This window comes from Lissotriton helveticus, chromosome 2_1 (assembly GCF_964261635.1).
Source record: "Lissotriton helveticus chromosome 2_1, aLisHel1.1, whole genome shotgun sequence".
Taxonomy (NCBI): domain Eukaryota; kingdom Metazoa; phylum Chordata; class Amphibia; order Caudata; family Salamandridae; genus Lissotriton; species Lissotriton helveticus.
This window is the reverse complement of record NC_136059.1, coordinates 5,713,837-5,736,852: the sequence shown is the minus strand read 5'-3', so window position 1 is coordinate 5,736,852 and position 23,016 is coordinate 5,713,837. Positions and strand designations below refer to the sequence as shown.

The following is a 23,016-nucleotide window of genomic DNA, read 5'->3' as shown; positions in this document are numbered from 1 at the left end:
GGGTAGAACCGTGGCCATGGGTGGGGCTGCCGCAAGCCCACGCACAGGTTTCTATGGCGTCCATGCGTTCTGTGGTAGAACCTTGTGCATGGGTGGCGTTGCCATGAGCCCGTTCCCAGGGTTCTATGACATACATGCATTCTGGGTTAAACCCTTGAGCATGGGTGGCGCTGCCGCGTGCCTGGCCCAGGGTTCTATGAAGTCCATGCATTCTGTAGTAGAACCTTGTGCATAGGTGGTGCTACCGCAAGCCTTCTCACAGGGTTCTATGAAGTGCATGCATTCTGTGATAGAATCTTGGGCATGGGTGGTGCTGCAGCGAGCCCGCGCACAGGGTTCTTTGGTGTCCAAGCGTTCTTTGGTAGAACCTTGGGTATGGGCGGCGCTGCCGCGAGCCCGCGCACAGGGTTCTATGGCGTCCATGCGTTCTGTGGTAGAACCTTGGGCATGGGCGGCGCTGCCGCAAGCCCGCGCCCAGGGCTCTATGACGTCCATACATTCTGTGCTGGATCCTTGGGCGGTGTTAGAAGTCATCCTTGACTTAGGAGAACATTTCTTGAACATAACAAAAGGATTAAATGTTGCTAAGTGGAAAAGATGGATAGCCAACTCCTTACACCAAGTGTAAGCCTTACAAAGAGCAGTGTAAAGTTCCAACCTCTGATCTACTCTATCAACACCACCCATGTGCCTATTATAATCTAAAATGCACACAGGTTTGCGCACTTCAGCAACCTGACCCCAAACTGTCACAGGTGACGTACTTTCATCATGGATGGTAGTCAGCATGAAGACATCTCTCCTGCCTGCAAACTTCACAGCTAGAGGTTCCTGACCAGGCAACGCACTGCACTGTCCCTGCTCAAGCTTTTGGCAAACAAGTTCTTTTGGGAAACCTCTACAGTTAGAGTGGATGATGCCACAAGCAACAGTGTCCACTTTGACCAATTCCCTGAACAACTGCAGACCAGTGTAGATGTTATCTTCCTATATGTACAACACTTGAAAGTCTGAGTTTATTAAATGCAACTTTATTCTACATATATTACCTACCTTATGCATATATATTCCTTCCATGTACTTATGTATCTTTATATTTATTAGTTAGCGTTTAATTCAGCATATCCAAAGAACGACTCTCTCCAATGCACTGCCCAATTTCTCACTGTATACCACTCTCAGTATATAATCTACCTCAACTCTGTGACTCATCTCAGAACTCATTCCACTACTCTTTCCAATGCACTACCCTATTTCTCACCCTGTACCTCTTTCAATATATCCTTTACCTTCACTCTCATTCATCCAAACAAACCCCATACTACTATGATCCCTAAAATAACTCTTCCTAGACTCTTACCACCCTTACCAGTCCTTTCATCATCTCATACCTTTCACTATTCAGATCTCCTAAACAAACCTTTCCAAAACTTCCCTCTGACTCTTCCCCCTCCAATTCCCCTTTACTCCTAATGCTATGAGCTCCAAAAAACAAACTTTCTAGACCCTTCCCTCTTCTATCCCTCCACTATTCCTTTTCAATCCAAATAACAGACTAACATTTTCACCACTGACATTTATTTCATATTTCCTTATACTAATTCCCCAATAATCCTCTTTGGGTTCCGGTAGCGTACTACCCGCCAAAAAGCATGTCAACACCTCATCAGGGGTAGAAAGCGCTATATAAATGCAACCCCTTCCCTCTTCCATACCTCCCCTATCCTTTTCAATCCAAAAAACAGGCCAACATGTCCAGCGCTCAAATTAATTTCTTATTTCCCCAGACTAATTCACCACTAATCATTTTTTGGTTCCGAATTAGCGTGCTACTCACCTAAAAGCGCTGCAACACCTCATCAGGGGCAGCAAGCGCTATATGTGTTTATTATGTGTTTATTTTTGTATAGCGCATATGTCACCGTTCGGTCTCAGAGCGCTTGCTGAGTCTGAGTTTGGAGAGACAGGGGGCAGTGGACTGATTAAAATAGCCAGGTTTTTAGATTCTTGCGGAAAGTTTTGTGGTTTGGATCAGTTCTAATGGATAATGGTAAGGAGTTCCAGGTGGTGGGGCCTATTTTGGAGAAGCTTCTGTCCCCATTTCTGACAGTCCTGACCTTTGGGACTTTTAGAAGGTGTTGATATGATGAACGTAGAGCCCTTCCCGGGCAGTAGCCCTGGAGCTTTCTCTGCAGGTAATTTGGCCCCTGTCCATTAATGGACTTGTGCACTAGGCAGCAGATCTTAAATTTGATGCGCTTTCTAATTGGGAGCCAATGAAGAGTCCTTAGGCACGGAGCTGAAGGAGTACGGGGAGGGAGGTCGAGAATCAGCCTTGCAGCGGAGTTTTGCACGGTCTGAAGTTTAGTTAGGAGACCTTCGTTCACATCAGCCAATAGTGCATTCCCATAATCAAGGCGACTGATTATAAGGCCCTGGATGAGGGGTTTCCGGGAAGCAAGTGGAATCCACTTAAAGATTTTTCTTAGGTTTCTCATTTGCCCAATGCAGGTATGAACCACTTTATTTATGTGTTGGGACAGGGTCAGCTTATCATCGATGATGATACCCAGGTTCCTAGCAGAATTTTTTGGAGCTGGGCAAGGGCCTAGGGATGATGGCCACCATTCTTCCGACCAGATTTTATTGGCCTTGCCAAATAGCAGAATTTCCGTTTTCGCGGCATTTAGCATTAAGTGGTTGGTCGTCATCCATTCTTGGGTGGAGATCATGCACTGTTGGAATCTCCCTTTGACATCTGAGTGGTTTGGTCCTAGGGTTATCAGTATCTGGGTATCGTCGGCGTAAGATACCGTCTCAAAGCCATGAGCTTTGATTACTTTAGCTAGAGGTGATAGGTATATATTAAATAAAGTAGGGCTCAAAATCGAGCCCTGTGGGACACCTCTGTCATTGTCCACGTAAGATGAGGAGAAAGGGCCTAGTTTCACCTTTGATCGCCTCCCTGTCAGATAGCTGTGAATCCATCTGTGTGCTTGACCCTCAACACCAATCTCAGTTAGCCGCTTGAGTAGGACGCTATGAGAGATGGTGTCGAAGGCTGCCGACAGGTCAAGTAAAATTAGGATGGCCGATTGCTTGGCGTCAAGGGACAGCCGGATGTTATCTACAACCTCCAGGAGAGCAGTCTCGGTGCTCTGGCAAGCTCTAAAGCCCGATTGGGTGGAGTCCAGTTACATGTTGTCCTCTAGATGTTTGGTTAACTGGGAGTTGATTAGTGATTCCATTATTTTGCCGGAAAGTGGCAGAAGAGAGATAGGACGGTAGTTTACTGGTTGCTCCGGGTCAGCATTGTTCTTTTTTAAGATGGGTCTTACAGTAGCTTCTTTCCAAGACTCAGGAAAGATGGCTATATAAATGCAAAGCTTTTACCTCTTCTATCCCCTCACTATACCTGTCATTCCAAATAACAGACTAACACATGGCTTTATGGAAGGAGGACCCCGCTACTTACTACTGCTCCAATGGGTCATGAATTTGAGTTTTGTCACTGTGAAAAAAGGCTAATAAAAAGGCCAATCCCCCTTAAAAGGAAACCCAAAACCAAACAAATATCCTCCAAAAGAAGCCCAATTGACTGCCGAAATAACAAAAAGGCAAACAAATAAAATCAACCGGCAGGAGGCACGTGGAAGGAGGCCCTACTGCTCAGTACCTCCCTGATCTACCTGGCTGCAGTTATGACAGACGTGAATTTGTTTCCTCGCTGTGAAAAAGGCTGAAAAAGTAGCCCAATCCCCCTTAAAAAGATGCCCAAACCCAAACTAATATTTTTCTAAAAGAAGCCCAACTGACTGTCAACATCCAAAATTGCAAAAAGGTTAAAAAAATAGAAGCAACGTTGAGAGGTACGATGCATGAGGCAGCACTAATACAACAGTGGCATTTAGAGAAGGTGGAAGAGAGGAATGCTAAATTAAAATGTAAGCAGCTTTGGTGCCAAAGCTGAACACAGGCAAACAGTAACAGAACAAGAAACCAAGAAAAAAAATAGTCCCCCAAAGAACAGATAAAGAACCATAGCATAATGAGACAGTACGTAGTCCCTGCTCCATGGGAGGAACAGAAGAGAAAAAGAAGGGACAAAGAGGCAGGACTAGCCGCTAGCATGCACGGATTTATAAAGGACACACTGAGACAAATAGCAAGCAATGGGTGGAGTTTAAAACCACAAACCATCTACAACAAGTCGCTAAGCAACAGAGCAAGCACTGTCTAGGCTCAACCTAAAAATGTAATACTGCACTTTAAGATGGTCAATCAAACATACACAGAATAGTCACAGTATGGTGCATGGAGGATATGCTGATTTTATGCATCAAAAAGTCTTTACTTCAATAAAAATTAAATTTGAGCTTTCTCAACTCCTTTAATGTTATCGGTCTGTATATTCTTTCTGTAGAAATAACTACGTACCATATACTACTCAAAGATAGGGAAGTATTGTTCATTTTGGCGAAAGCAATATTTGACATCACTGATCATTCTTGTGTTTTATATGCATTTTCATGTGTTCGGTCAGGTATTTACGCTCTGCATATTTCTTTCCACATTTGTTGCACACAAAGCGTTTCTCTGCAGTGTGTATTCGAATGTGTTTTGTCAAGGATGTAGATTCAGCAAATCTTTTTCCACATTGAATGCAAGCGTAGGGTTTCTCTCCAGTGTGCGTTCGAATGTGTTTTGTCAAGGAACTAGATTCAGCAAATCTTTTTCCACATTCAATGCAAGTGTAGGGTTTCTCTCCAGTGTGTGTTCGATGGTGTACAAACAGGCTTGATAAGAACGCAAAGCGCTTCCCACATTCATTACATTTATGAGGCTTCTCCCCGGTGTGCACCTTCTGATGTGATTTCAAAGAAGATAACACACTGAACCCGTGTCCACATTCAGCACAAATATATGGTTTTTCGCCTGTGTGAATTCGCTTGTGCTTAGTCAAATCCCCAGAGATAGCAAAACTTTTCCCACAACTGTTGCACAGATAGGGTTTCACACCTGTATGGATGCGAAGGTGTTGGTTTAAGTTTGAGGAAAATCGGAAACTCTTCCCACACTCTGTACATTTGAAGGGCTTCTCTCCTGTGTGCACTCTTTGGTGTGATTTCAATTCTCTTGATGAAATAAAGCTCTTCCCACAGTCACTGCATGAAAATGGTTTGTTTCCTGAGTGTATCATTTGATGTTTCATCAAATTTCCTAGCTGGCTGAAGCCTCTACTACACTCACTACATATAAATGGCTTTTCTCCTGTGTGTGTTCTCTCATGCTTTCTCAGAGATGCCTGGTATCTGAAACTCTTACAGCATTCTGTGCACTTAAAGGGCTTCTCTCCTGTGTGCAATCTCTCATGAGATTTCAATTTTGCTGATGAAATGAAGCTCTTCCCACAGGCACTGCATGAAAATGATTTGTCTCCTGAGTGTTTCAATAGATGTTTTGTCAATTGATCTAACCGGCTGAAACTACTACTACATTTACTACATGTAAACGGCCTTTCTCCCGTGTGTGTTCTCTCGTGCCTTCTCAGGGATGACTGAGAGCGTAAACACTTCCCACATTCGATACATGTATGAAGTTTAACTGTTTGGGTACGCCGTTTTAGATGAGCTGAGTCTCTGAATAGCTTTCCACGCTCATTACAGGCGTAGGTTTTATCTGTCTCAGCTGTCGACACGGTGTGCATTTTCTGGTGATTTTCTAGGATGTCTTTTCGAGAGAACGCCTTTTTACATTCAGTGCAAGGGTATGGTTTCACTCCTGTATGTATGTGCTGGTGTTTTTTCAGACTGTCTAGCCGATTAAAACGCCTTCCACACTCACTGCACTCGAAAGGTTTCTCTCCTGTGTGAATCTTCCAATGGGTAACCAGACTTGCGGAATAGCTGAAACATTTTCCACATTTAGTGCATCTATACGGTTTCTCTCCTGTGTGAAGGCGTTGGTGAACCGTCAGATGAGATGAAACCACAAAACGCTTTCCACATTTATCACATTTGAAGGGTTTTTCGCCGGTATGCACACGATGGTGAATTTTTAGACTCATGGCATCGCTGAATCCTTTTTCACATTCTCTGCATATATATGGTTTTTCACCAGTGTGTACTCGCTTGTGCCTTATTAGGTGTGATGACTGCCTGAAACTATTCCCACATGTGTCACATGAATAAGGTTTCACCCCTGTGTGTATTCTCTGGTGTAGACGAAGAAGAGGTAAAGAATAGAAACTCTTTCCACATTCACTGCATAAGTATGGTTTCTCTCTTTTCTCTCCGGCATGTTGGAGCCTGTGGCTTTTCAGACCATCGGCTCTATTGAAACGCCTTCCACACTCACACTTGTAAGGTTTCTCTCCTTTGTGAATTTTTCTATGGCAGATAAGATATCCAGAGTGGCGGAAACATTTTCCACATTCAGGGCATACAAAAGGTTTCTCTCCTGTGTGAAGCCGCTGGTGAATCTTCAGATATGAAAAAAAAGGAAAACGCTTTCCACATTCGAAGCATTTATGGGGTTTGTCTCCTGTGTGTACTTTCTGGTGCACATAAAGATTGGACGAAGACGAAAATCTCTTTTCACATTCACTGCATTTATAGGCTCTAGGCTTGGCATGCTTGCGCTGTAGTTTAGGGTTTTGAATCTCAGTAGAACACTCTTTATATTTTGATGAAAATAACTGACAGTCAGAATGTGCCCTTCTACGTCGAATTAAGATTGAGTTACTTTGAAATGTGGTTCCACATTCGTCAGAAGGATACAGTTTCCCATTGGAATGAATCTTCTTATGTTCAATGAGAATATACTTTTCACTAAAGATTTTCCCACATTCAGAGCACATATATGTTCCATTAGATGTGTTCTTTCTTTGGCCAATCAGCTTTAATGTATCACCATCACTTCCTGTATATTGATCAGCTCTGTTTTTTCCAGGGGCTGTATTCACGCTCCTTGTTGTGTACGGTATTTTATTGCTAACTCTCTGCATAGCCACCACTTTATCTTCTCCGATGAAGGCTGCCTTTAGCCCGGGTTCATCACAGCGTTGTTCTTGGTTCTGGTGCAAACTCCTGCTTTCCATTTCTGTTCAAATGAAGAAGAATAGGAGATTTGTTTATAATGTGACAGTAGACATCACTGGAACAATAAATAACAACACAATTAGAGGACAAGCTACATCACACAATGGAGAATAAATATATACCTCAGCTGCTAAGAGCGCCCTGAGTTCACAGAATACTTAGTGTAAAGTATTGACAATCCCGATTCCAGGGTCTGTATCCTGCGTTCTGCTTTTGCCACTCCTTGGGAATGTTTCAATTTCCTAATCCGTTCACTTTTCAAGTGCAGCTTAACTGCGTGAAAGAACTGTGGCTACACCCGTCTCTCTGGCAGCTCTACTACTTAAGCACAACTCTGGTGGGCTCTCACCATCACCAAGATCAACCTCGATTGAATATAGCGCTAGGCACCAATGGAGATCACCGCTGACCTCAAACTGTGGATGTGTTTAGGGAGGGGACTTCATGGGAGGAGTTAAGGGTTTTGGAAATGCTAGCTCACATGGTGAACTATATGTAGAGTTGAGTAGAAGGGGGAATCCAACATTTGCCACATGGATCAAACCGTCCATTAATAGTTTAAGATGCCTAACAAAACGTTGGAGAAGATGAACGCCCTCCATGAAAGTTTGGCTTCACTGTATACAGGAAGTAGAGGGAGGAAATGACACTCTCTATTACCTTTTTACTAGGAATGCGAACAACACCATGAAAATGCAAGAGGGACACTAATCATCCTAGTATAAAATCATCTTAGTATAAAACGATTTGTCAAGCAATGTCAGTGCAAAAAGAGATTGGTGAAAAATTGTGAACTATAGATATATATTTTCATAGACTGAGTTTGAATTGTGAACAATAGATATATAGTTTCATGGATAGATAGAGTTAGAATCAGTATGTTATTTACATATGCGGTTGTTATATAAGTACACAAGAAATATATACAACTATGTACTGTTACAGACATTTATATATTGTGAGATCATGTGTTATCCATTGACCCTATGTTGCTTTAATTACATTTGTGAGCATGGTTTCATCTTGTATCGGTCTACCTTTGTCTTTCAACTGTGAACACTGGCAGGTCCCAGGTTACTTGCGCGCACAGAACTGCTTAAGCTTTTCACCTCACTGAGAGAGATAAGCTGTTAGAACCGACAGTGTGAGAGCTGTACAGTGTCCAAGGTTGAGAAAGCAAAGAATTCTACCTCAGCTCTCATCGGAGCCTGGCCAGCTCCGTTGAGTGACCTCGAAGCAGAGAGTGAAGGCAGCACCAACAGTGCAGATGAAGGGGGGGAGGGTCTAGAAGTCTCTCTATATGTTAGTAAAGCGTATAAAGATGGAGACCTCTAGGCGCTTTGACATGAACTCTTCTAGAAGGGGGCGCACTGTCTAGAGCCCTTTTTTTGGCTGAGAGCTCTTGCTGAGACTGTCAACGGGTTCCCCAGTCCTGCTGGCAAGATGATGCAAGACAGACAGCCGGTGAAGTATTCCAAGTTTTAATTACTCTTTTTTGTGTACATGCAGTTATCCTTCTACGCATTTATTCTTATTTATACATGTTCACTATATGCATTTATTTTACTTGCGCATTATAGCTTTTTGATATATGGGAACTTACTGCAATAAATATTCCCCTTCACTTAGCAAATGAGTGTTGGGCTTTTGTTTATTTTGCATTTTGGTACTTTACAGTGTGTTCAGTCCTATTTTGAAGAGTGTTCACCTTGTGTCCTTGTATTTTGAAGTATTGCTCAGGTGTTCTAATGAAAAAGCAAGACATTTTGGCATCACTAGCAGGATAAGAAGCAAAAGGAGCAGAATGTTTGGTAGAAAACCAAAAATGGATAAAGCAGGTTCGCAGCCCCAAATGAAATACCAGGATGGGAATTAGTTCCATATAGTGAACGTGCTCATGAGTGGTTGCATTGTGCTGTTTGAGCAGCAGTGAGTGTAGATAGATTCCGACAGGGGTCGGGTGAAACATTTATTGCATGGACAATGGGCGTGTTTGATTTAAGGGCACACAGAGTGCATTTAGAACATGGAGATGGGGCAACATTTTATATACTAAGAAATGATCCTGTTGTGCAAGACGAGTTCAGGAAGTTTCAAGGAAATGCACTGACCACTTTACTGCAGTTAGCGGCAGATGGATGTCACGCAAATTCCCAATAGAGTCAAATTGGCCGCCAACTGATAAGCCCTGGTTTACACTAAGGGATGCAATGCAGAGAATGAATGAGGATGTAATAAAGATTGTAATTTTCATAGGTGTTCCTTATGATTTGATGAATGTATTGCTATCAGTGCGAAACAAGATAAAGATTTTGGCTCCTTTGTACAAGGTTACTCGTAAGAAACATGAGTTTGAGTGGAGAGAGCAGCAACAGAATGCATTTGAATCTGCAAAGGAGGCTATACAGTGTACCTTAGAGTTTTGGCCAGAATGAGAGGGGGATATTGAGCTAAATGAGACTGTCCAAGGGCAGTATGCTAATTGGAGTTTGTGGCAAGAAAAGTTGAAGCAGGGAAAGAAGAGGGTGCCTTTAAGATTTTGGGCAAAGAAGTTACCAGATGCTGGAAAGCGGTACACTCTATTTGAAAAGCAGGTTAATGGGCCCTGGTGGACACTGGGCAGTTGACCCTGGGGCACAATGTGATTTTGAGAGCTGAAATTTCTATAATGCAATGGGTGATAATTTACCCCAAGACTCATCGAATAGGGCATGTTCAGGAAGCCGGCATTATCAAGTCGAAATGGTACATAGAAGACAGGGCCCGAGTAGGTCCCGAAGGTACTGCAGTATTGCATAAGCAGGTGGCGCAGGCCCCAGTGGAAGATGCAGGGGTGTTACAGGATGTGCCTGAGATACAGGAGTCCCCTGTGAAGTGGGGTCAACCGACTGTAGCATTGTCTTCAGAAGACAAGAGACATGTATGGTTTACTGATGGCTCAGCCAGGTATGTGGGGGCTAAGAGGCATTGGACAGCAATATCGTACAATAACACCACAGAGGGAAAGAGTAGCCAGTGCAGAATTGTATGCTGTGCATCGGGCTTTAAAACAAGAATTACCTGGAAAGTGTTCTATTTACACAGACTCGTGGTCTGCCTCCAAAGGTTAGCCACCTGGCCTCCCACATGGCATGCCCATAGCTGGATGATACATTCAAAAGAGGTGCGGGGTAAGGAGTAGGGGCAAGAGATCTGGGAAATGTTACCACAAAGCTCAGTTACTGTATATCCCGTAGATGACCACTTCCAACGGTGGAGTAATTCCTTTGCTGATTTTGGAGGCCACAGTGACGACACAGGATTCTGATTTGGTGGGAATGGCTAGGAAGAGAAAGCCACTCACAGTTGGGCAGAGAATATAAGGATGCATATTCCCCTAGATTTGATCAAATCTTTAATTATGCAATGTCCCATTTGTCAGCATACACAACACAGACCAGTCCCACAGGTGGTGAGAGGTCAGCTAGGTAGGGGAAAGTTGCCAGGACAGATATGGCAGATCAACTACATTGCGCCAATGTCAATTAGTCAGGGTTGCCAGGATGCATGTACAGGGGCGGATACTTACTCTAGCTACTTGATAGCCTTTCCGTGTAAAAGGGCCACTCAGCAGAATACTTTGGAAACATTCAATTTACTTGTTTCGTGTTATGGTATTCTATTGTCTAAAAATGGGACAAGTCACCCCTTTGCTGAAAAAACCCGGCCTCGACTCTACTGACTTGAACAATTTCAGACCGATATCTAACCTCCCTCTACTCGCCAAAACACTGGAACGCTGCGTTCTCCTCCAACTAACTCATCACCTGGATAACATCAATCTCCTGGACCCCCTCCAATCTGGCTTCAGGCAAGGTCGTAGCACAGAAACCGCAATGCTGAACATCATAGACGACATTCACGGTTCTCTTGACGCTGACAAGTGCTGCCTCCTCATACTCCTTGATCTCTCCGCAGCGTTCGACACGGTGGACCACAAGCTCCTCATCAAAACTCTGCAAACAAGAGCTGGCCTCGGCGAGGTAGTTCTTGACTGGTTTTCTTCCTTTCTCCATAACCGCTCGCAAATAATAAAACTGAAGAACTTCACCTCCGAAACACAGCAAGTCAACAAGGGTGTCCCCCAAGGATCAGTACTTTCTCCTCAGCTCTTCAACATCTATATGGAACCGCTCGCCAAACTACTCAGGAATGCCAACATCCTCTTCCACCTCTATGCGGATGACACGCAGATCTACCTGGAAACCTCTTCACCTAACGACATCCATAGACTAAATGCTGTCTTAAAAGATGTTCAAGATTGGCTGACAAAAAACCACCTGAAACTCAATCCCGACAAGACCGAAACCCTTCTCATCTCTAACAAAGAAGACAACCCTCAAGTAACCGAGTGGCTGAAGTCGATCGATGCTCTTAAAGGCTCACTCACGCCAACTGACTCCGTCAAATCTCTGGGTTTCACCCTAGACCCTAAACTAACCTTGACAAACCACATAAAGAACTCGGCAAAAAGTGCTTTCTTCAACCTCAGACTGCTGAACAAAATCAAACCTTTCATTCCAAACAAGGATCTTAAACTTGCCACACAATCTCTAGTTCTATCTAGACTGGACTATGGGAATTCAATCCTTACAGGTATCCCCAAATCACACTTGGCGCCACTAAAAACAACACTACATGCGGCAGCAAGAATGATCACAGGATGCAAAAAATTCGACCACATCTCCCCAGCACTTAAAGAACTCGAATGGCTCCCGGTGGAAATGCGTAGCACCTTCAGAACGGCCTGCCTAACCCACAAGGCCCTCCACACCGGTAAACCAGAATACCTGGCAACCAAGCTCAAAAAAGCAGGCCAAAGCAGATATCTGAGAAGCTCCAACTCCCTGCTGCTCATCCTTCCAAAAACCAGAAAGAAGAAAACTGCGGACTGCTCCTTCACTGGAAATGCCCCCAAAATATGGAACTCTATCCCTCCGCATATCAGAACTCTACCGTCCTATGCGGAATTCAAGAACCAACTCAAATCCTTGTTCCTCATCCGCTCCCTAGGTCCCAGATAACTAAGATCTCCTACTGAACTATGTGTTATCTATGTATCCTTATACCAAAAGTCCCACTTTACGAACTTTCCCTCCCCCAATATTGCCTTTCGAGGACTGCCTCTACCTGTTACATGTATTTTTGTTCACCCTGTCACGCCTGTTACTGTGAAGCGCTCTGCTACCTTCGGGTCTTGTTAGCGCTATAGAAAACTTCTAAATGAATAAAAAATAAATATTGCAGATCAAAAGTGACAATGTGTTTAATTTCAAAGGCAAACTGGTGCAGGATTATAGTGCACAGCACAACAAAGAGTGGATGCTGAAAACATTGTTCAATGGGTCATTAAAAGTTTGGAGAGATAACGTGCATGATGCATTGTTAATTTTAAACAACAAGCCTTGGACAAATGCAGAAACTCCGTTTATGCGAGTGTTGACACCCGCTTTGCAGATTCAGCCTCACGTGGCCCTCAACGCTATCTTGTAATCGGAGACAACACTCGGAGCCTGGCTCGGAGCATGTTGGAGTGATTGCCTCTCGCTCCAGGCTTGCCTTGAAAGGTATACAAGTTTTGGGAGGGGTAACAGACTCTCATTACCATGGAGAGGTAAAAGTGGTGCTGTTGAACAGCGGAGACACGGATTTAGTAGTGCAACCCGGAGATCGAGTTGCTCAGATTATCATCATGCCAGTTTATGGAGGAATTGTTAAGAAGGGGACTGCCCCAGCCCTTTTTACTGTGTGAGGACAAGGAGAGTTCGGCTCCACTGAGCCAAAGTATGGATTGAATCCCCCAACAACCCCAAGTCTGTTGAAACCATAGCTACAGGAAAAGACAACATCCTAGTTGTCATGAGACCTGGAGAGGAGAAATGGGAGCATGTGCCAGCTGATAAATGCTATTTGTGAGAATTAATAAGACGTGTTTGTTCTCTGTTCTTCTAGATCACAGTGTGGCGTGTTTACGTCCTGATTGCTCTGTTTGGACTGTGTTTGGGCATGTCCGGAAGGGACCGGGAGGGTCCAAGGATGCCCACAGCCAAGCAATTCAATCGCCAGTATCAAATTCATGTTAAATTACTCAAGGGATGGCTCTTTTCACGTGGCATTATGTCATGTTTTAATCTGGTTTTTATTTGCATGTTTCTGGGTGTGTTATACTCAGTATTTTTAATGCATTTTTAAATGTGATGCAATATTTTTTAAATGTGATCTGAACTTTGCTTTTCTGCAACTCTTTGCACTTGCACTTTAGACGACGGGGCTCCTCTCCAGTGAAGGCCATCTTGTTATGTCTCTCGTTAAGCTCCAGTTAGCGGTCCAGCTTTTACGCTGCATCTCCCCTCGGACCACTACTTAATGGCCCGGGAGTGGACGCGTAGCACTTGGTAGGTTCCATCTCTGCTTTTAAATACATTGAGTTCACAGAAACTTGGAACAGCTTTTAAATAGATTGAATTACGGGAACTCGGAATAGCTTGTTTTATGTTTTAATCTGGTTTTTATTTGCATGTTTCTGAGTGTGTTATACTCAGTATTTTTAATGCATTTTTAAACGTGATGCAATATTTTTTCAAATGTGACCTGCACTTTGCTTTTCTGTAACCCTTTGCACCTGCACTTTAGAGAACGAGGCTCTTCCCCCGTGAAGGCCACGAATGTTGTTGTCCCGTGCCGCTCCACTTAGCGGTCCAGCTTTTACGCTGCGACTCCCCTTGGACCACTACTTAATGGCCCTGAACCGGACGCGCAGGGGACGCACCGATGGCGCGCCAAATGCAAGCCCGTCTGCGCCTTTCTGCGCTCGACCGGGACCAGGGGCCTCGACCCCATGTCAATTCGACACAATGAAAAAAAGATACGCCACTAAACAACTGTTAGAATTTCGCCTGCCCCCTTTTCCCTATTGTCAAAAGATTGTTCTAGACAAAGCTCCTATGATCCTATGAACTGCCAGCACTGAAGGTTCTCCTTCACATGTGGTCTCCCTGACAGCTCCTGAAACTTTGAACTCCTGCCCTCTAGCTCCCCCTGTTTATAACGACCTTGACACTACACTCCAGAGCGGCTAAACTCACCCAGAGCATTCATAGCTCCATTCTGGACCTCTTGAACCTCCTTCACCTTGCCGAGATCTCACTTGCTAACCTCAAACAACCACTTACTTCCCCCTCACCGAACACCGAGGCTCCCAAGCACCCACTCCCACTGCCTCTGAGACATCTTCGCCCACGTAAACCGTCCTGCCTCCTCTCTGAGGAGGAATCCTGCGCTCTCGCACTCTCCTATAACGCTCCTACAGTCTCCTCCAATCCTCTAGACCTCACAGGAAGCGAAATCCTAGCCATCCAAGACTACAACTCTGTCCCAGTCATCCCCCGTATGTTAGATATGAGTCCTGAACACCCCATCAGCACAGTCACCATCAACCCTAACAGGCGAGCAACCCTCAATAACAGAAGTGTGGTAAAAAGCAACCTCGCGCCTGTATCTATATCCGCCCAGACTCCTGACACTCCTCCAGACACCCCCCTATGTGGTCTATAAATAAACTGCGGTTCAGCAGTCAAACATGCCGCTGATATTGCTGAACTCGTCCTGGACAAAAACCTAGCCATACTAACCGAATCTTGGCTAAACAAATACTCTTCCCCCTGTCTGGACCTATTAATCCCGCCTAATTACTACATCGCCAGACTGGACAGACGCTCCAACAAGAAAGGAGGAGGCATTGCCTGTATCTATCGATCCTCCCTGCTTGTCACAGAACTCACAACAGTCTCCACTGACTCCTGCGAATACCTCGCACTCTCCATCAGCAGAAACTCATTACACCTTTGTAACCTGCACATTTTCTACCACCCCCCAGGTTCCAACGACTCTTTCACTGATCACCTCTTGGAAATCATGACAACAAAGATTTCTTCCAATACCACAGAGGTTTATCTGGGTGATTTCAACCTGCACTGGAACGACACTAAAGATCCCCACGTCAACGCCATCAAAGACCTCTTAAGTGACCTAGCCCTGACTGTTATGTTATGTTATGTTATGTTATATCCTTTTGTATAGCGCACGAATCACTGTGAGGCATCTCGGCGCTTACTCAGAACCCTACCCAAGGGAGGAAGACGAAGCAAAAGAGAGAGAAGCCTTTAGTACAGGAAAGCCTTTAGACGTTTCCTAAAGGTTTGACAGGATGAAATTTCTCAGATGGAAATAGGGAGGCTGTTCCAATATTTTGGAGCTAGGTAGTAGAAGGCCTTGCCTCCTGACCTGTGGCGTCTAATTCGGGGTACATGTAGCAGTAGTTGTGAACTAGATCTCAGTGGCCGGCTAGGTATATGTTTCACCAGCTTGCTCTGCAAGTATTTTGGGCCTCGCCCCTGGAGGGCATAGAATGTCAGACAGCAGACTTTAAAGATGGATCTTTGCTTTACAGGCAGCCAGTGCAGCTTTCTCAGCAGTGGCATCGAAGATGATCTAGCAGGCATGTTCAAGACCACCCTGACTGCTGTATTTTGGATCACCTGTAATTTTTTGAGAGATGTTGGCCCAGCTTCTGCTAAAAGGGCATTACCGTTATCCAAAATGACTCCAATGACTCAAGCCTGCTCACTGCCAACACACTCAACAGGGGCCATCCTCGACTGGATCATCTCTAAGGACTCCGCAGTCAAGCTCATCTCCATAGACCATTGTGACTGGTCCGATCATCACTCCATCTCTTTCATTTTACCTGGGGCCCGCAAGACTAAGTCGTCTCAACCGGTGATTCCCAAAAACTGGACCAGAGATACTAAGAATCTTGACCTGATGAGACTAGAGTCCCGTTGCAAATCTGACCTCCCCCCCTTCGCACATAACCGTGGTCAGCGACCTCAATCAGCATTACTCGTCATCCATCTCAAACATCTGGACGACCTTGCCCCCCTTAAACTAAAAAGAACTCAATTCAAAGACAGAAACCCGTGGTTCACTGGCTCTCTCAATATGCCGAGGAGATCCCTACGGCAATCTGAAAGAATCTGGAGACAACACCCCTCTGCAACGCATCTAAAACTCCTCCGCCAGGCGAGAAATGCCTACAATAAGCACATCCTCAATTGCAAAAAAGAATATTTCAGATCAGGACTGGGAAACGCCCAGAATAGACCCCAAAAGCTCTTTGAACTGGTCAAACTCCAATCTAATAAACTGGCAAAAACACCGAAAGAATCCCCCAAATCGCTAATATCGTCAGATGAATTCTCCTCTTTATTCGCTGAAAAAATATTGGCACTAGGAATTGAACTCAGTACCACCACCTACTCCCAACCTCTTCCCGTCCTGCCCCATTCTTCCACACCAACCGTCCTAGCCCCTCCAAAGAACAAAGCCCACTGGACTGACTTTGAATACTATACCGAAGATACTATCTCAAAAATACTCTCTACCTTAAAGCATAATAACCACTTCAACGACCCGCTACCCTCCAACTGCCTCGCTGCTGTCTCCCAATCCATCGTCCCTTGCTGGACTACAATTATCAACGCCTCTCTTCAACAAGGCTTGATCCCGGACCCCTTGAAAGCTGGCCAAATCCTCCCCATTCTGAAAAAGCCCACACTGAACCCAGCCTCCCCTGACAATTTTAGACCTATCTCCAATATCCCGCTTTTAGCCAAAGTTTTGGAGAAGTGTGTTCAACAGCAACTAAGCCAGCACATTAACAACTTCCACCTACTTGACGACTTTCATTCTGGCTTCAGACCAGGGCACAGCACTGAAACCACCATGCTCCACATCGTGGATGATGCCCTCCAAGCCCTAGACCAAGGCAAAGCCTGCCTTCTAATCCTGCTTGACCTATCCTCTGCCTTCGATACGGTCAACCATGAAAAACTACTTGAACGCCTCAAATTCAGGATGGGTGTGGATGGCGTGGTCCTAGAATGGTTCAGGTCCTTCCTCCACAACCGTTCTCAGAGATTTCTCATTAACGGCAAACTATCAGTTCCCACCCCAGTCACGGTCGGAGTCCCCCAAGGCTCAGCCCTGTCCCCCACACTCTTTAATCTTTACCTAGAGATACTCACCAAAGTTCTCCGTACTGCCAACATCTCCTACCATATGTATGTGGACGATACCCAAATATACATCAATATCTCTTCGCTCAAGGAGATCCTCTGCCTGAACGAGACCCTGAAAATGACCCTCCAATGGCTTGACAATAACCAACTCAAACTTAATGCAAAGAAAACGGAATTTCTCCTAATCTCCCCTTCAAAAGCCAATCCGGAGATTCAAAAGTGCATCAAGGCAATCGCAGCCCTCAACTGCCCACCAAACACTGTGTGCCAAATCCCTGGGCATAATCCTCAACGGCAACCTGAACATGCAAGACCACATTGACTCAATGGCTAAAGCAGCCAGATTCCACTTGAGCTACCTCTGGAAGCTGAAACCTTTCATCGATGCTCCTGACCTAAAAATGACAGTTCAGGCACTAGTCATCTCCAGACTGGAATATGGCTGTTCCACCCTCACTGGACTGCCCAAGATCTCCTTAGCGCCTTTAAAAGCCTGCCTCAACGCGGCCGCCAGGCTACTTAGAGGCACCAGGAAGTTCGACCACATCTCGCCACACATGAAAGCACTGAACTGGCTCCCTCTAGAGACCAGAATTCAGCTCAAACTTGCATGCATCACACACAATGCCCTATACACAAACTCCCCCGCCTATCTGGCACAGAAATTAGTGATATCTGGAAGAAGCAGGAACTCCCGGTCCGCTAGAAACCTCCTACTCCAACCCGCCTCCTTTCAGAAAATAGAACCTACAACAGGGCGTTCACCGGAGCGGCACCAAGAATTTGGATCTCTCTCCCACCTGCTGGCCGAAGATTCCCTTCTCTAGCGGGGAACATCGTTTACAACGAAACTTTTACCTCACACTACCATTACAACGCAGGAATTACAACGAAAGTCGTTACAACGACTTTCGCTGGATGGCGCTGTTGGATAGGGAATAGTTTAATTTTCTATCCAACACCTTCCCTACTATCCACGGGGACTGGAGTTGAATAGAAAATTAAACTATTCCACTATCCAGCCCCTCCCAACGCTGTAATACCTGCGTTGTAAAGGCATGCGTGGTAAAAGCATGCGTTGAAACGTCATACAACCTTCTCTAGCACGTTTAAAAAACGGGGCAAAACCTTTCTCATGGGTAAATTCCTCATCTAAGGCCCACTCGCAACCACCGCATTGCCTGACTAATCCAAGACTACCGCTTTCCCAGATCACCAACTCATCACACCGAGATCATATGGGTCCTGCGCTATTACAAACTTTCTCACTGATTGTAACCCTACATGTTGATCTTGTATATTTCTGCACTTTAAACTTTTTATTTGTCTCACTGTATACCATGTAAAGCACTCTGATACCCTCACAGGTCAAGTTTGCGCTCTATAAAACACAAAAATAAATAAATAAAATAAATGTGCATTTAACAATGACCACAATGAGTGGGCTCGTCCCCTAAGTAGTGAACCTGAGATCTCCAAACACACTGATTTATTAGGGAAGACTACACACATAGCCACACCTCTACTACAACAAGACTTTACATTTTACAGTATTAATTGTCGATCGTTCCCGAAACATATAGATGACATTTATGATCTTTTATTCAATAACCAACCGGACGCTTTCTTTCTAACAGAAACCTGATTACATGATAGCTCAGGGCCTGATGTGGCAGCAGCACTTCCAATGAGTTACTCCATCTTCAGGAATGATAGAAAATTAAGAATGGGGGGTGGTATTGCTATTATCCCCAAAAGCTCTATTGAATGCAACTGTGAGGATTTATCTGCCAGTGAATGTAAAGCCTTATTATTCAAACTCACGTTCACACCTAAGTTTACTATGTCTGGTATACTAGTGTATCGTCCTCCAGGCCTGTTTGGATCTTGGGCACCGTCCTTCCCTGACCCAATAATCTCGTATGTTTTGAATGCTGCAAATGTTACCATCTTGGGTGACCTGAATCTTCACTTAGAGGAGTCCGCATGTACCAAAAGTGCGGCTTTCATCGCTGACCTCGAAGCATTGAATATTCATCTCTGTAATTCAGGTCCCGCCCATGCAGCAGGCCACCTGCTTGACCCAATTCTTTCCAATTTGTCGGATCTTATCTACCCCCCGCCTTTTCCCTTCTGTTGAAAGTAGCAGGCTTAACCCCGGCAGGCGCCACTGGACTAAAATCCCAAAGTCCGACATTGGGCGAAACTTGATCTTGAAGCCTTAAACATTCTCTTACATGACTCCAGACTTCTGATTTGAGTGCTATCCAAAGCTGGATCTCTCTTGTACTAGATACCCGCCTTCCCCTCTCCAACAAACGTTTCGGTAACCATCAGTTGCCAGCCCCTTGGTTTACTGAGAAGCTTAAGACTGAGAAATCCAGATGCAAAACTCTTGAAAGGGAGTGGAGGAAACATTACCAGATAGATGCCAAGATGGCCTAGAAGAAGGCCTTAAGTGACTATCATAGTCCATGCAAAGCAGCTCGCACTGAGTTCATCTCTCAAAAAATTACTCAAGCTCACAACTGCCCTAAAACTCCTTTTAAGGTAGTTAAAGAATTATCCAGTTCTAATACTCAGACCACCCCTCTTGTCTAACAAGAAAGCAATGTGAGAACCTCGCTCTCTTCTTTGTGGCTAAAGTGAATAAAATAATATATTCTGCACTGGCCAGTGAAAACTTATTAATTACCTCACACACTATCGACACCACACCTACTGTCACCTGCACTGGGGTGACTCAGATACACGATAATGTCAAACCCACCGTTAAACAGGAAGCGTGGTCCCTTTTGGATCTCAGCACCTTCAACCGACTCCTGGCAAGCATTAAATCGGGCTTCCTAATTCTGTGATGAAACAGCTCGATGCCCCCACGCTCTTGCTGATCATGGACCTCCGCAATGCCTCTTCCCAGGAGATTTTTTTTCCTCCAGAATGGAAACCTGCCACCGTTCTCCCTCTTTTAAAGAAATCCACCGTAGAACCAACTGTGCCATCGAACTACCGGCCTATTTTGTTGCTCCCGGCCTTTTACAAGATCTTCGAAAAACATGTTAATTCCCAGCTGACATCTTTCATCGATTCTTAGAACTTCCTTCATCCCTCTCAGTCGGGTTTTAGAGTAGGATTCTCTATGGAATCTACTAAAACTTGGAGTCACCGAAATGCTGAGACATCAACTGGACCAAGGTCATGCGGTGGCTCTCATTTTACTCGACCTCAGCGCCGCTTTCGATACAGTGTCGCACACTGTTCTGTTGAGAGCCGTGCATGCCTTGGGCCTTGGCGGTTCAGCCCTTCAGTGGCTCTGCTCTTTCTTAACTGAGCGCACTTTTCAGGTTTTTTCTACCTCAGCAAGCTCTAAACTCCACCCTTCTCCTTATGGAGTTTCCCGTAAGTTTTATGCTTACGTTCATCCCTTGTCAGATATTGCCGAAGAGGCGAGTTGTCCATATTCTCCTATGCTGAGGATACACAGATAATCTTTTCCTCGCTTCATCTAAGGGATCTGATTCATCTGCTCTGCAGGCTGGTTTGAGAAAACTTGCGTCTTGGATTCAAAACAACTTACTCAAATTGAATGAAGAAAACACTAAAGTCATGATTCTGGGAAAAGAACAAGATCTCTGGGGATCACAACACTGGCCTTCTGAAATGGGTGCCCTACCTCAACCGGTACATCAAAATACATCATTGACGACCACCTGTCAATGAAACAGCAAGTCACCAAGGTGGCCTCAACTTGCTTTACCATTCTAAAATGGTTAAAGAAATGTACAAACAGCAGGAGTCCTAGCTTGTGCCAACCACCGATCCCCAGAATTTAAGACCCAGCACATAAAACTCCCTCCAACCATAGCCCATAAAACATCCTTTAGCAAACGGAAGGTAGGAGTGCCAGTGTAGGGAGAGGAATGACAAGAAAACCTACGCAATCCTTTCCTCCCACATCCGGGCCTCAGTGTTTCAAATGTCTGGACTGCGGACACATAGCGAAAAATTGCCATATAAAGAATGAAACGTCGGAACCTATGGAGGTTGGTGTGACCCGAGGAAGGATATTGGCCACTGGAGAAACGATTCCCCATTATAGAAAAACCATTCGCATAAATGGGAGGACTGTAGACGCACTCCTAGATACCGGCTGTCACCACACTGTGATATCCCAAGACCTAGTTCCTCAGAGCCACATTAAAAACGAAGCCCAAATACAGGTATCCTATGTCCATGGGGATGTCTGGCTATACCTGGTAGCCACTGTCCTTATGGATATTGATGGAGACCCCCAGATACACACAGTGGGCGTAGTACCGACCCTTCCAGAAAAACTAATATTAGGAACAGACTTGTCCGGGTTCGATGAGTCCCTGGCTACCGTGTCTAAAAAGTCCCCCGAAACAGAATGGTTGCAAGAAGCCCCCTTTGCTACCTCTGAGTTCCCACAAAGCAAAATAAAGATTCCAAAGTCCCGGTCAGAAAAAAGGAGGGCGCGAACAGCTTTTAAGAAGTCTTTATATTCCCCTGTTACATGTCTTCTTTCCTCCACAAAGACAAACGAATGGCCAGCCCGTAGCTTCAGGACCCCTCCACGAGATGACAGCACTCTCACTCATGCCTGGAGTCAAGCCCATCAAGAAGATCTTAACCAGGTAGGACCATATTTCCTCGTTAAAAAAGGGTTACTTTATCGGGTCTGTAAGACTCCCACTTCACGGAAAGAACAGCTTGTAGTACCCCTTTCGTTTAGAAAGCAAGTCATGCACATAGCACATTGCCAGGTTGGGGGTGGTCACTATGGGTCGGAACATACACTGCGATATCTGTTAGACAAATTCTATTGGCCTGGTGTTTATAGAGAAGTGGCTAAGTTTAGTACAACTTGCCTGAGATGCCAACTAGTTAACCCGTCTATGGATAAAAAAGCCCCTTTAAGACCTCTGCCTATAATCGATTTCCCTTTTAAGCGAGTAGGCATGGACCTGGTTGGTCCTCTGTTACCTTCCACTCGGGGGCACATATATATACTTGTGATTGTTGACTATGCCACCCCATACCCTGAAGCGATACCGCTAACAAGCATGACTACCGCTGTAGTCGCCCCGGCGATAATCTCTTTTTTTTCGAGGGTTGGTTTTCCCACGGAAATTCTAACCGAGGTTTCTACCGCTTTTGGTCGCCATAAGTGTGGCAGGGTATGCTCAGACGTGAGTCCCTTGCTCACTTTGCCGCTGGATTCAAGCAGGCCGGGCTGAAGATAGCTGGAATGCCAGAAACCGGTCCTCGGAGGCTTGTTTCCGGTCCAGGAAAGGCATGGCTTGGCAGTTCGGGCTGGACTGTTTCCATGAGGCAGAGGGTCAGACTGATTTGCATATAGCCATGTCTGAATTGGGGTGGCAGAGTGGGCTAAAGAATGGTGATGGATTAAACCCAGATCTTTTGACTGGGTGTGAGTGTTTGATTGATTCAGATGCTCCGTCCATCACCACCCCCTTTTGTACCGCTTTTGGTCGCCATAAGTGTGGCAGGGTATTCTCAGACGTGAGTCCCTTGCTCACTTTGCCGCTGGATTCAAGCAGGCCGGGCTGAAGACGGCTGAAATGCCAGAAACCGGTCCTCGGAGGCTTGTTTCCGGTCCAGGGAAGGCATGGCTTGGCAGTTCGGGCTGGACTGTTCCCATGAGGCACATGGTCAGACTGATTTGCATATAGCCATGTCTGAACTGGGGTGACAGAGTGGGCTAAAGAACGGTGATGGATTAAACCCAGATCTTTTGACTGGGTGTGAGTGTTTGA

General features: G+C 45.2%; 1 protein-coding gene across 1 annotated transcript in view; it reads right to left on the bottom strand.

Annotated features, from left to right (window-relative positions):
* Positions 1 to 4,165: 4,165 nt before the first annotated feature.
* LOC144817662 (uncharacterized) overlaps positions 4,166 to 23,016 on the bottom strand; it is a 57,046-nt gene continuing 38,195 nt past the window's right edge. The window contains exon 4 of the mRNA XM_078674390.1: positions 4,166 to 7,101. Coding sequence (XP_078530516.1) covers positions 4,496 to 7,101 — 2,606 coding nt within the window. The 3' untranslated portion in view covers positions 4,166 to 4,495. The remainder of the gene's footprint in view (positions 7,102 to 23,016) is intronic.